The 14,650-nt window shown below is 45.0% G+C and overlaps 1 protein-coding gene across 2 annotated transcripts in view; it reads left to right on the top strand.

Annotated features, from left to right (window-relative positions):
• Nucleotides 1-14,650, top strand: part of GJA10 (gap junction protein alpha 10) — a 34,961-nt gene that overhangs the window by 14,004 nt on the left and 6,307 nt on the right. The window contains exons 2-3 of one of the 2 annotated variants that reach the window (XM_026002880.2): nucleotides 1,222-2,674; nucleotides 5,988-7,374. In XM_026002880.2, coding sequence (XP_025858665.2) covers nucleotides 1,238-2,674; nucleotides 5,988-6,026 — 1,476 coding nt within the window. In that variant the 5' untranslated portion in view covers nucleotides 1,222-1,237 and the 3' untranslated portion in view covers nucleotides 6,027-7,374. Of the gene's footprint in view, nucleotides 1-1,221; nucleotides 2,675-5,987; nucleotides 7,375-14,650 lie in introns of those variants that run through there. The other variant, XM_072737386.1, reaches the window with a different exon arrangement.

Below are 14,650 nucleotides of genomic sequence, written 5' to 3' on the forward strand. Positions count from 1 at the left end.
CTTCCACATCTTAGAAGCCTTTAACTTATTTAAGTATTTTAATCTCATCGAACTTTAAAAATATTCTTTTTTTTTTCAGGGTAAACTAAATAACCTATTCATGTCAGCTATACTTGGTTCTTTCCTAGATCCCAAGCTTGCTAGAGAAGCAGTTTATATTCACTTTTCTTCTAAATTAACAAAGCTTTCATGAAAACATGCAGTTCCAGATGTGGCTTTGTGGGTATAATCACATGTCTGGTACTGTTTCTATGACTGCTTAATCTTTACTGCTACCCTGTGCCTGTCCCAGAGGGCTTATTTGGTTGATTTTTCTTACTTGCAGTGGGATCCATGGACAATACATAATGAGGATCTACTTAGATTTTTTTGTTGATTATTCCAGTGATAAAGCCAAGGAACAGTTTTAAAATGGAAAGACATTTCATCCCAGTATTATTTAATGATACCTTCTGTGTGTAAAGAACAAAATGCTATAGAAAGTGTCTCTGTCTGCAGAAAGTATACCTTTCCATGAAGAGGGACATAAGACATAACCATCACAAAACTCATGGTATATACAATGCCAGATGAGTGGTATTCAGGAATGGGAAAAATCTCTCTGACTTGGGATGGTTAAGGAAAAACTTCCTGGCAAAGTTGAGACTTAGTTAAGATCACATAGGATAGGGGAGCCTGGGTGGCTCAGTTGGTTTAAGTGTCTGCCTTCAGCTCAGGTCATGATCCCAGGGTCCTGGGATCGAGCCCCACTTTGGGCTCCCTGCTCAGTGGAGAGCCTGCTTTTCGCTCTCCCTCTGCCTGACTCTCCCCCTGATTGTGTCTCTTCCTCTCTGTCAAGTAAATAAATAAAAATGTAAAAAAAGTTAATGTAGGATGTCTGGTCAATGGGACATCTGATATAGGTAGAAAAATTATCAAAATTTGTGATGAATGCATTGTACAAATACGAGGGCCATTGCATATGGTGGGATGATAGTCAACTTTGTGTGGGAGAGGAGGGGATAGGCAGGAAACTGGATCAGTCTTTAGTTTTTTGTTTTCCAAAAACATATTCCTTTAAAGTATCCTATTTCAATCAAGCATGGACCTTAAATATTAGGGCTGGAAAATCCCTCATAGTTTTGCTGACATGAAAAAAGAAACTGCTTTGTTGATGAGCCTGTGTTGTTGAACATTATATCCATGAGTGCTAATAACTTCAGTGTTTTCTGTATGTTTCAGACATTAGCCTCTTACCATGGGGGATTGGAATTTATTGGGTGGCATCCTAGAGGAAGTTCATTCCCACTCAACTATAGTGGGGAAAATCTGGCTGACCATTCTCTTCATTTTCCGAATGCTGGTACTTGGTGTGGCTGCTGAAGATGTCTGGGATGATGAACAGTCAGCATTTGCCTGCAACACTCAGCAGCCAGGTTGCAACAATATCTGTTACGATGATGCTTTCCCTATCTCTTTGATCAGGTTCTGGGTTTTACAGATCATTTTTGTGTCTTCTCCTTCTCTGGTGTATATGGGCCATGCGCTTTATAGACTTAGGGCCTTTGAGAAGGAGAGACAGAGGAAAAAGTCACACCTCCGAGTCCAGATGGAGAATCCAGAACTTGAATTGGAGGAGCAACAAAGGATAGATAGAGAACTGAAAAGGTTAGAGGAGGAGAAGAGAATCCACAAAGTCCCCTTGAAAGGATGTCTGCTGCGTACTTATGTCTTACATATCTTGACAAGATCTGTGATGGAAGTAGGGTTCATGATAGGCCAATTTATTCTTTATGGGTTTCAAATGCACCCCCTTTACAAATGCACTCAACCGCCTTGCCCTAATGCAGTGGATTGCTTTGTATCCAGGCCCACAGAGAAGACAATTTTCATGCTCTTTATGCACAGCATTGCAGCCATCTCTTTGTTCCTCAATGTACTGGAAATATTTCATCTGGGAATCAGGAAAATCACGAGGGCACTTTATGAGAAATCCAGCAATGAAGGCATTGAAGAGGAAAGTGGAACCCCATTCCATTTGAAAAAATATTCAGTGGCCCAGGAGTGTATGATTTGCTCTCCCTTGTCTAAAAGAATCTCTCTGCTTCAAGCCAACAATCAACAGCAAGTCATTCGAGTCAGTGTGCCAAAGTCTAAAACCACGTGGCAAAGCTCACAGCCCATGCCAGTTGAAGTAGACCCTTGCTATGTTAAAAAAGAGTGGGCCAGGAAGGATCAGTACAGAGGACAGCTCCATGTGCATAGCCCATGTCCGTGGGATGGCATTACTCAAATTCAGCACCCGGGACAGCAACCAGACCTCTCCTCTGGCCTAGAAAATGCAAAGTCCCAGTCCTGGGTAGGTACAGAGATGGCTTCTGAACACTACCTATCCTATGCAGTAGGAACCTGGGAGCAGTCCCAGGGTCGACGATCCTCAAGAGAGCCTCTTACAGATTTGCACAGTTTCTGTAGAGACAGCGATGGCAGTGTGAGAAAGAGTGGGGTCTGGACAGACAGATCTTACCCGGGCAGTCGCAAGGCCAGCTTTCTGTCCAGATTGCTGTCTGAAAAGGGACAGTTGCACAGTGACTCAGGAAGCTCCAATTCTCGGAACAGCTCTTGCTTGGACCTTCTGCACCGGGAAAATAGCCCCTCACGTCTGCCTTCAGCCACTGGGTACAGAACATCAATGGTAAGTAAAGACAGACAGCTGGACTGAACATAGAACTATTGCAAGAGGTTTTCCACTCTGGCTACTTCTTAGCCTTCCTTTTCCTGCTTCCTTGTGTGTATATGTGTGTGTTAAGAGAGAGATAGAGGAGGTGAGGGAGGTTAATTTATGGGCAGTTAAATCCAGTCATTCAATATAGTCAGTTAAATTCAATTAATGGTATAAGCTTACTGAAAACTTACTTTATATCATTCAGTCTTGTAAGTGCTGGGTTTATAAATGGATAAAATGCTGTTTATGCCATGAAAGGACTCAGAGTCTAGATGGGAAAGTTATACAGGTGAGCATACAAATGTGATCAAATGTAAGGTGCCATGTTAGAAGGGGTGGGAGGGCAAAGGAGGGGGTGGTCAATTCTTTATGGATGGGTTGGGAAAAGCTTCATACTTTTGAATTGAGTCTTAAAAGATGTGATGAGTTTCTTCAGACCTAAGAGGGCTGGGACACATGATAGAAGGCCATCCCAGTACAGAGAGCAGCACAGACAAAGGCTGAGAGATGTGACACAGTAGTGCTGTCTTGGGGAGCTATGTGTGGTTGGAGCACTAGCAAGTAGGAAGGCTATGGACAGGGAAGGCTGGAGAAGGGCCATGGAGGTCTTGTGGGAAGACAATAGAGAACCCATTGAGAGTGTGCAGTGGAGAAGAGATGGGATCAGAACTACATTTTAGAAAGCTCTTTTCTGTCATAGTGTGGAAAATGGATCAGAAGAGAGATCATTTGTAACCTTGAGTTGCCCATGTCTCATTAAGGAAGGAGGGTGTGCTCCATTGTTTTTAATAGCTCTGGCATTTAAAAGACATATACAAATATTTGGCTATATAGTTCACAAAGACTAAAATCAATATTGCGTTGATTTTAATTCTGTTTTCTGAAAAGCCAATGTGTAATAAACATTTCCTGACCATTGTTAAGACATAATGGATATTTACTATGGACTCTTCTCAACTCTGGAAAAAAGAATGACACTTGCTTTATCCACTGTTCTTAACAGCTTTTTCTATTAAAAGGAAACTCCCCCAAGTTTAGTGGGGGAACTTCCTAGTTGAGCTCACTTGGTTAAGCTCTACACACATGCTTTCTCCTGTTAATGATTATATCTGTGATGATTGAATCTCTCCCTTAGTTTCATATCTCCTGTGAGTTTAGAGATACTTTGTTATGCACTAAAACCATATATTGAGGAGGAATCATCCTATCTAGATTTTTCCCATAATACTTCTTTCAAACTGAAACTCATTTTTTGTCAGTGACCAGTCATCTACCCAGAGACTATGTTTAGGATCAATGTGTGGCTACTTGGAACCCCATACCAACCTATAGCAGGGTTCTCAACCCTGGCTGAGTTAGAGTCATCTGGGTGCTTTAAAAAAATCTTTTTGCCTAGAACCCATCCAATTAGAATTAAACCAAAATCTCTGGGGGTGGGCTGCAGGATCAGAATATTTAAATAAAATCTACCCACAATGTGGGGCTCGAACTCATCATCCCAAATCAGGAGTCACATGCTCTACTGACTGAGCCATTCAGGTGCCCTTAGGATTAGTATTTCTTTTTTTCTTTTTTTTTTTTAAAGATTTATTTATTTATTAGACACACCCACGCACACTGTACACAACAGGGGTGAGAGGAGCAGAGGGAGTAGGGAGAGAAAATCTCCAGCTGGCTCCCTGCTGAGAGCAAGCTGCTTGATGCAGGCTCAATCCCACAACCCTGAGATCCTGAGATCCTAACCTGAGCTGAAACCAAGAGTTGGCTGCTCAACTGACTGAGCCACCCAGGCACCCCTAGGTTAGTATTTTTTAAGCTCCAATGGTGATTGCAATGTGCAGCCAGGGTTGAGAACCACTATTTACAGTAAACTTGCCAGTGGTTACTACTGCTTACCTACATTTGTGAAGTCAGCAAGACAATTTTAATCATTTTCCCTTTCTTATACCTCCTTCCATGTGAGAGGAATCTTTGTATCGGCAGAGAATTGAGGGAGAGACCAAAGTGTTTAGTTGAGGCAGATATTTAAAAATCTTTCAGATTATCTTTTGGGTGAGGCCAGCCATTTTTTTTTTAAGCCTGGAGAAAAGATGATGAAGATGACAGACCCCCTATCTTTTTTCTTCTCTTTCTTCCCTGTTTTTTATGTTTCTAGGAATTACAAATAATGTCTTTGGACACAGAGCTTTCCTACTTATGGTCACTTTCCCCCTAAGTCTCTTACAGGGTCGATGGGCCACTTCACTCCCCAAATGGTAAGATGACTTGGGGATTGAGGCCCCAACTATCAACCCCAGGGCTCTGTGGATGACACATCATGCTTCTTGCCAACAGAGGGACCTTTAATTAGAAATCAGTGCAGCAGGAAGGATTGTAATCATTACTGTGAATATATTGACTATAACCTGCTTTTTTACACTGTATTAGGCCCTGGATTGTAGAACTTTTAGGATTCGGTCAGATGCATTCTGATTTTGGCAGTTGATGTTCAGAGTGACATGACTTCTGGTTAGGACCACAGTTGCTTTGCCACTTACGATGTCTCCCTTGGAACTGTTCTGCAAGAGAAATGCATACTATTCTAGAAGACCATAAAAGCCACCTAGAGGAGCCATGATTTTATGCTCTGAGACACTTCCCTTGCTGTCACTCAAACCCCACTATTTCTTCAAGTCCAAATTCGTTGATTGCTAGATAAGTTCCTATCAAAGTTAGTTCTTTGAGGTCAGACTTGGCTGGGCACGGAAAGCAGACTTTCATTCTGGCCAGATGAGCCTGGGGAAGAGGGCTGGCTGAGTTGTTGAGCAAAAATGGAGCTTTGAAAAGGTTGGCTTACAGTTTCAGACCTGGATTTTGGACAAAAAACAATAAAAAACAATGGGAGAAGGATAAGATGGCGGGATCCCTGGGTGGCTCAGCAGTGTAGCATCTGCCTTCGGCCCAGGGCATGATTCTGGAGATCTGGGATCGAGTCCCACATCGGGCTCCCTGTATGGAGCCTGCTTCTCCCTCTGTCTGTGTCTCTGCCTCTTTCTCTCATGAATAAATAAATAAAATCTTAAAAAAAAAAAAAAAGGATAAGAAGATGGCAAATGGGATTTGGATCTTTTAGGGAATCTCCCTAGGTTGACCCAGAGGTCAACCTAGGGAGAATTGTCTTCAGCAGGTTTTGATTGGATCCCTGGTATTTGTGACATACACAGAGTCCCAGTTGGGTGGGCAGGACTGATTTTACAAGCCCTTTGGATCTATTTTGCTTTGTCTTGTTTCCTATTTCTTTCAGAACATGCTTCTAGAACTTTCATCTATTATGAAAAAATAATCCATGCGTGGGGCTAGAAAAATGGACCCAGGAGCAGCCGGCATCTTCAGGAGAAAAGTTGCATTTTTGTTAGCTCAAATTGCAAGAACTGCAGGAACCATTCTCTCCACAGGGACACCCACCAGGTGATGGGTGTGTACAGGGCCCACAGGAGACCTTTCCCTGATGGGGCTGGGATCAATGTCTGGTTGCACCTGGCCTCACCACTGGGGGGCAGGTCTGCTCTCAGGCAGGATGAGACAGGGAGGAAGTGCACACCAGGAGAAAAAAATCTCAGGGGAAGAGCTCCTGCCACTCTGAGGGGAGAAGGATTAAGAAATGGCTATCCTTGCCCCACCGAGCAGCCTGGTGGGACTTGTTGCCCTGCTCACTGCAGAGAGCACTCCTGCTCTGCAGTGGCACAGCAGCAGCTGGAACCATTGAATAGATGGATCGATTGATCGATCTCCTATTGGCTCTGTCTCTCTGGAGGACCCTGATACACTGGGTAACTGCCTGGGATGCTGCAGAAGGGAGCCCAGCATTGGATGGGGCTGCTCTGTGCTTCTAGCCCCAATGGCTACTGAGTCCTCTCTGTCCCCACACTTTGCAGAGGTGGAAATGAGGTGTGGAGATATGAAGAGGCATGATCTGTTCCACAGTGAGTTGCTAGAAGAGCCGGTGAAGACCAGGTGGATGAAAACGATGTTGGGGCCAAGTCCAAGTGTGTGTGTGCCCTTAAGGGGCCCACCATATTCCATGTGCTTGATGAGGACTCATTCTCTCTATCTTGTACAGCTGTGTAAAGTTATTGTTCATCCCCGTTTTATAGATCAGCGAAGGCTCAAAGAGACGAAGTAACTTACCCCACAGCTAAGGATCGCACAGCTGAAGTGTCTGCTGTGCAGCTGAATTCAAACCCAGTCCCAGCTGCTCCAAGGTGCAGACCCCTTCCAGGAAGCTGTGAAGCCGTGCTGCCTCTCGTCCATAACAATCAGCAGCCCCTGGGCAATGATTTATTTGCACATCTGTCTGTCCAGCTAGCCTGTGGAACTATAAGGATAAGGCCTGTGCATTTTAAATCTTGGATGCCCAGCATGCAGCACAGCGTTGGATGAATGAATGTATGTTTATGCATAGATGCCAAAGACAATATATTACCTTTCACTTTCAAGTCTCTAGGCTCTTCCTTATTCACTGGTGTTCTGTTGTGTGCTGTCAATAGGTTTATTATGAGAGACTCTTTCAGAAACCTGTATGGGAGCGGGGGTTTTTTTTTTCCTTTAAATTTCCTTTACCCCCAGAAGCCTTTACAGGGTCATTAACAAATAGAAGTTATAAATAAACGTTAAAGGAGTGTAAAAGGTGATGCTTCTAGTAAATGCTGGTGTGTCTCTGATGGATTCCATCTTTTGCTTTAGGATGAGGCTCACTGCCTCAGGGATGCACCTGTCTTCAAGGGGGAAGAGGAAAAGCTAGCCATGAAGAACCAGTAATGCCTCTTTCTGGCTGACTGAGCAGGCCAGTGGCAGGTGTATGTGGGGATCTGAAGGAGCCAGAGGTGTGAGGATAGAAGGTATCATGGTTCTTGTATCAAAGTGAAAGGAAAGGCACTTGAGTAATGGTATGTGGGATGAATAGCTTTTTCCATCTCCCTGGAAATTGACAGTGCTCAAGGGGGAGAATTAGAAACCCGTTCGACTCTGGGCACTATTGCCAGTTGATGTTAAACATCAACTACAGTCTAGTTCGTGCATCATAATTGAGGGGTGGGGGTGATGGGTTGGAGAAGAGTGAAAAATTCTAGAACAGCTCGAAAGCCTAGTTCTTTTTTTTCTTTTTTTAAAGATTTTATTTATTTATTCATAGAGAGAGAGAGAGAGAGAAGCAGAGACACAGGCATAGGGAGAAGCAGGCTCCATGCAGGGAGCCCGATGTGGGACTCAGTCCCGGGTCTCCAGGATCACACCCCAGGCTGCAGGTGGTGCCAAACCGCTGTGCCACCGGGGCTGCCTAAAGCCTAGTTATTTCTAAATCCCAAAACTGTTGGAGGGAACTGGTATAGCAGTAGCCAATCTGAGAATCCTCATTGTACCCTGAAAGTAGATATGAATCCCTCCAAAGGTGCACAAAGGAAAGTGGCTGCTGACCATCTGGGGTGGGCGGTGTTTGAATGCTCCTGTTCTGCAGAACACAATGGCTTTATTCTATTTCAAACTATCATGGTCATTCCCACCACAGGTGCAAATGTCAAGGCCGAAGAGCAAATGACCATCAGTTCCAAATGACCAGGCTGGCTTTCTGGCCTCCCTTCCTCCCTTCCCCCCCTTCCTCCCTTCCCCCCCTTCCTTCCTTCCCTTCCTTCCTTTCCTTTCCTTCCTTCCTTCCTTCCTTCCTTCCTTCCTTCCTTCCTTCCTTCCTGTTCTTTCCTTCTATCCTATCTTTTCCTTCCTTCTTTCCTTTCTTTTTTCCTTCTCTCCCCCCCCCCCTTTAAAAAGATTTCAGAGAGAGAGAGAAAGCGCATGCGCATGGTGGAGGGGGGAGCAGAGAGAGAGGGAGAGAGAAAAACCCAAGCAGACTTGGAGCTAAGTGCGGAGCCCAACACGGGGCCTTGATCCCGTGACCCATGAGATCATGACTTGAGCTGAAATCGAGTTTGATGTCTAACCAACTGCACCACCCAGGCGCCCTTAAATCACCAGGTTTTCTTAATAAAATTTTTTGGAACTAAGACCCACCTGCTTTTCCCAGAAGGGATTGAATAGCTTCGTGTCTTTAGGCAAAGGACTATACTTGACCTCTCACGCCTAAAACGTTATGATGGTGTGGTTTTGCTAACAGTTGCTAACCCCATTATATGCTCCCTGGAAGCCCTCCTTGACTCAGTAGGGTGCCCAGGGTGTGGAATTAGTTTCCCCATCTGGTGGATGGGGTGAGGCCAGGCACTTCCTGAAGCTCAGATCTCAGCAGCACTGTGCTCTTCAGACAGCATGAGAATTTATTATTGACCACCCATGTCCAGCTCTCCTCATGGTCGTCTAGCCTACCAGCCATTCGGTATCTTGCTTTCCCTTTACATTGCACTCCAGGACTCAAATGATCATATACAGTTTCCTAGTTTAATGTTACTCCCTTAACCACAATTCTAAACTCCCTGCCCTGCTGATCATCGTATCTTGGTGTTGGTTTAGTGCCCCTTGCTCTCTGGTTACTTTTAGTTAGCTTTCTGTTTTATTTATTCATTTAGTCAGTCAGTTAAATCTGCCCCCAACATGGGGCTCAAACTCACCACCCTGAGATCAGAGTCACATGCTCTCCTGACTGAGCCATCTGGGCACTCCTAGCTTTCGGTTTTCAATTAGACCTGTTATTTTGCGGTAACTGTAGATCCACATGTCTTTGTATGAAACAATACCCTTCACCAGCTGCCCTTCACCAGCTGATGTTTTGTGTGGCTATGGCACATCGAAGCCAGGAAATTGCGTTTAATGCCTTTTATCTGCTTTCCCAGGCATTGGGAATTTTTTTTTTTTTAATTCAGAGCTGAGGAGTTACACTAGCATTATCCCATTTTTTAGGTCTCTCATCAGATTAATCAGGCAGCAGTTAAGGGTCCATGCTAGAGGAAGACCCATGGCCTCTCTGGGAGAAGAGATTTCCTATGGCCTCCAGTCCCGTGATCCGTAACACAGGGAGCAGAGGCAGGGAAAACCAACTTACAATGCATAATGATATGTCTTTATTTCATCAACAGAAATGGTGTCTAGACAAAATTCAGTTAACACTAGCAATTCAATTGAGTGAAAATTCTTTTTTGCACAATAGTGTATTTACAATGAGTAAATGAAGTTTCAATTCATTAGTTCATAGCAATGCTTTTTTTCCCCCAAAATGGTAAAAATTCTTAGTTACAGAGAATAAGCATCAACAGCCATTTCATTTTTACAATAAAAACCACAACAAAAAACCACAATCACTTAGAAAAAAAAAGACAAGCCTAAGAACTAGTACAATAAAACGATGCATCGAATTAAGTTACATTAATCGCATAGAATCTGTGTAAAAAGTATGTAGAAAAACACCTGATGTAACCTGTTACAGTCGTTGAGCAGTTATGAGAGGTACAGAGGGTTATACAGGTAGATATGTGTGAAACTGTCCGTATGGTTCGACCTGGGGAGGAAGAAGAGAGGGGCTGCAGCCCCTTGCATACACTGAGAAGACCCTGTTTTGAATATGGCCTCTGGAGTTTGTAAGGCATATATTAGAGGTGCGCTTGCATCAGACTGGTTCTGGAACAAATCCTCCCAGGCCCTTCTGGCCTCACAAGCAGAGGTGGTGCTTGCCTCAAGCGGCTCACCGTGTCTAACCAGCACCCGGAGCTCCCAGGTGCACTCACCAGAGGTGGCAGGTCTTTCACGTCCGAGCGTGAATGGGCATCCCGGCCTTCACACACGCCAGCGGCATTGCTAGGACCCAGGGGAGGTCACCCGTCTGCCCGCAGGCATATTTGGGTAGGAGACTTAGCATCATCGGTAGGAAAAACCCTCTTTGTCCCAAATCCCTTCCCTCCTTCCTCATATACGTGTCCGGTCAGCCCCCCCAGGAACGCTTGGCACTGACTGAATGGTCTTGGTGCCCTTCTGCTTCTAAGGAGGGCCACTGTTTTATCTGAGGTCAAGAAACTGGAATGAAGTGAAAGTCAGAGTTGTTTATCCATTGCTTGGTAGTGAGATGCATGCACCACGTCACAACATTAAATCAAAGCTACAAAGTGGGCCTCTGCACCCAAGGGGTAGTCTTCACAGAACGGCAGCATCATTTTCCTATTACCATTAAAATGCACTGATACTCATTTGATATAAATATTATCTCCCCGGGTGGAGTGTAGGAAAATACTATACACTTCCTTTTCTTTGCAAGAAATGTTTTTGCACCGTCAGCCGAATAATTTATCCTCAATCTGCCACCATAGGTCCTTTCTATGTACAAATACGATCCGCACACACTATCTGTGTACAGATGTCATCTAGTCTACAGCATCAGTCTTTGACGCTCGGGTCAGGAGCCGGCTCGGGCGGTACTGAGAACATCCAGATGGCCTCCATGCACACGGACCTCCCGCACGAATACCAACTCCACACAGGGTACTGCACCGTGGCCTGACTCGCCATTAACTGTGCCTACAACAAGATCCTCAATTTGGGGAAGGAATATTAACCTAGGATAGAGTGAACAGCTTTATTCTTAAACAACAACAAAAAAAATTCTGCCCCTCAGTCTATTTACAGTGATTTGAAGACAAGACTTGATTCCTGCTCCCTTTCAGGTCTGCGACTCCTCCAAAACTAGAAGCAGAAGGGGAGCAGTGTGAAGTCATTTGTTAGGCAGCTGCTAGTTTAAATGGGGTATAATGTAGAGACCCAGCCGGGTAGGTCTTTTGTAGCCGAGTAACCTTGCAGACTTTACCCACTTTGAGAGGTGCTGTGCTACTCCACAGGATGCAGAGCAGCCCAGAGGGACAGGGCTCTGGGATTTCTTAAAAGGCTTATAATTTATACGCCTTTGTTTGTTTCTTCTTCCTTAATGGCATCATTAAGTATTAAAAGAGTAATTGTAGGTTTAGGCCTTTTTTTTTTTTTTTAAGATTTTTAAAAAGTCATCTCTACACCCAATGTGGGGCTGGAACTTTACCCCAAGATCAAGAGTCGCTTGCCTTATCGACTGAGCCAGCCAGGCGCCCCTAGACCTCCCGATCATAGCTTCGAACTTCACATTGTGCCCACCTGATTTCTGGCAGTTCTCTCGTGCAAGTCCTAGAGCTGGTCCCTGGCCTCCTTTTTAAGGAGAAGTGGCAGTTGGCATTCTAATCACTAGCCTTTTTTTTTTTTTTTTTTTTTTACTTCCTTGGGAAAGCAATACAAGGATTAAATCCAAAGTCATAGTGCATCTTAAAAGCAGCATACTTTTAGAAAGACAGTTAATAAATTACTTATACAAAATAATGTTTTATACTGCAGCATCACCTCTGACGCCTGAGTCATTGTTAGGGAACCCGGAATAGAAATAGCAGGATGGCCTAGTAACTTTGCCAGCTCTTTTGTTTTGTTTTTGCAACTGTTTTGTTCCAGAATCAGTATGTAATGAAGTTTGATTTTATTCAAGGCACCCCCAGATAACGCAGAGAAACACACACATACAGCAAAGCACTCACCTGCCCAAAGCCTGACCAACCTGAATGAAGTGAGGTTGTCTGGACACACAAGTAGAACAAAGGCAGATCCAAGGGGAGGACTAGATTCAGGCAGATGCTAACTAGCCACAGGGCCACCTCCGTGGCCCCCACCCCAGCAGCTCATGCCCACCTCTTCGGAGACTCAACTGGGCCATGGCAGGGATCTTCCTCAACAGTCCATGGCTGGAGGGTCCTTTATTTTTTATAAGGAAGGACCCATAAGAGCACAACTAAATGTCACCGCACTGTGCAAACACTATTTCTTGCTCTTAACTTACTTTTCTTTTTCATAAAAGACACGGGCCTCAACTTATCTCCTTAACCCCAGGTTAAGGCTGGTTTTTAAGACTCCACTCGAGGCAATTTGGATTCTGGCCCCCAGCTAGTCCTCCCTGTGAATCCATCCAGAAACAATTTTGACAAACACATGGTTCAGGGTAGTAAAAGACAGGACAGGTCATGGAGACAATTGCACAGAGCCAGTCACTGTTTATGGTACATAGTGAACAAAATCCCAAGTTGTTAAAAATCTCTAAGAAATGGAAAGAGTTTTTTCAAGCAGTGTTTTTAACCAGTTCCCCATAGCAGGGGTTTGGTTGAGGAAGAGGAGGAAAAGCAAGGTGGGGGTAGATGGAGGGAGAATGTGGGCTGGGTCAGGGTGGAGGGATCTAGGGAGAGCCTTCCCCACCTGGCCACTGCCGGCCGCGCAGGTGTGTGCAGACCGAACGACAGGGAGACAGGGAGACGGACGGAATGTGGTCAAGACTACCAGTTGCACATGAGTTGTCACCAGGGTGAATCACGCCAACGAGTTGGTTTGGACCTGGTTATGATACTAGCAGAGAACATTCTTTTTTTTTTTTTTCCAAAAGAAGAGGAGGTCACTTAAAAGAGGCAACAAGAGAGTTAAAACACAAACTACTGTTGGCTGACTCCTCCACCGTAACACATACCTGTGGCCTATCACAGGATTCACACTGAATTTCAATCCCAGCTGTCACCAGTTTTCTACAAAGGCAAACCCCACGGTGAAGCACAGCACGGTTCCACTAGGCCGAGAAATTCCAACAACCCTCATAAGAAGGGCAGCTCCAACTCCGAGCTGCGGCAAAGTCCGTCTCAGACTAGCACACGCAGACACGCACACATGAGGAGAAACAGAAACCCAGAGGCAGGTTTTAAAAGCGGAACTATTTTTAAAGAAAAGTCTTTTTTTTTTTTTTATCCTACCGCATGAACCAACAAATTTCTGGCATTCATACATATTTAAACAGTTAGCGCTAATATTTGTACAGAAAAAAGTTAATAATACTAAAACATATGTTACTATGATTTCACTTTTCGCCTACATCATATACTAATTTCCCCTTTTACATGCAGCTTTAATATTGTCCAAACAATGGCACAAATAAAGAAACAAAGTCAACCATCTACTCCCCACTGCCCACCACCCCATCCCCACATCAAACCTTTCGGGACTCTTCCCGCAGCCCGGCTGGAGGGCCCACCGGAGGGAGGGAGCCGATTCCTCCTCTTAGGCTGGCGGCAGGGTCTGGACACATCTTCCTGTAAACGTGGCCAGGGGCCAGCACGCCCCCAAAGCCAAGGGAAGCTGCTCTCCGTGGGTTGCAAGCCAACCAGTTTTGCAGCAAGAGAAGAAAATTATCATCAGGTGAGGGTAGGTGTGTGTGTGGCGGGGAGGGGGGCAGGGAGGGCTCCTTGGCCATATCGTGTCCAAAGCCTCAGAATGAAATCTGCCTTCGGACAAGAGATGAGCAGAAAAACCTCAGAATTCAACTCAAAGCATCTGGAGAGGGGGAAGGAGAAAGAAATACTTCTGCCTGCGTCAGGGACAGACCCCAGGCTCACGTGCGCCCCCCCTCCCGCTCTGCTCTCCCCTCCTCTGGGCGAGCTGCATCAGCCCAGGATGCCACTTACAGGCAACTCCAGGTGCTGTGATGCAAACTCACTCAGGTGAGACATCCTGGGAGCCTGGCCTGGGCAGGGGAGGGGAGGGGTGGCCGATCCATCGGCCAAATCCTTCCAAAAAGTTCCTCCTCCACTGCACTTCCAAGGGCAGGCAGAGGCCTGAGGACCGGCTGAAATGAATGGGACTCGCCCCCTGGGTGAGAAAATAGTAATAACTTGATTTTTAGGAGCCAATGCCTGCTGAGTTCTGGAACAAAATCATGGGTTCCTGCTGTTTGGATGCACTTTCGAGTGGACGTCCACACTCTCTCCCCACTTAGGAGTCTGAACGTCCAGCATCAACTCTGAACTCTCCGCATTTAAACTTTGCTTCCGGGAAAGGTGGGGAGGAGGTGAAATATAAAAATATTCAAGCAGATTATTGTCTACACATCCTAGGATGAATTCATTATTTGGCAAGATTATTTTTCCTACATAATTA

Source organism: Vulpes vulpes, chromosome 1, assembly GCF_048418805.1.
Source record: "Vulpes vulpes isolate BD-2025 chromosome 1, VulVul3, whole genome shotgun sequence".
NCBI lineage: Eukaryota > Metazoa > Chordata > Mammalia > Carnivora > Canidae > Vulpes > Vulpes vulpes.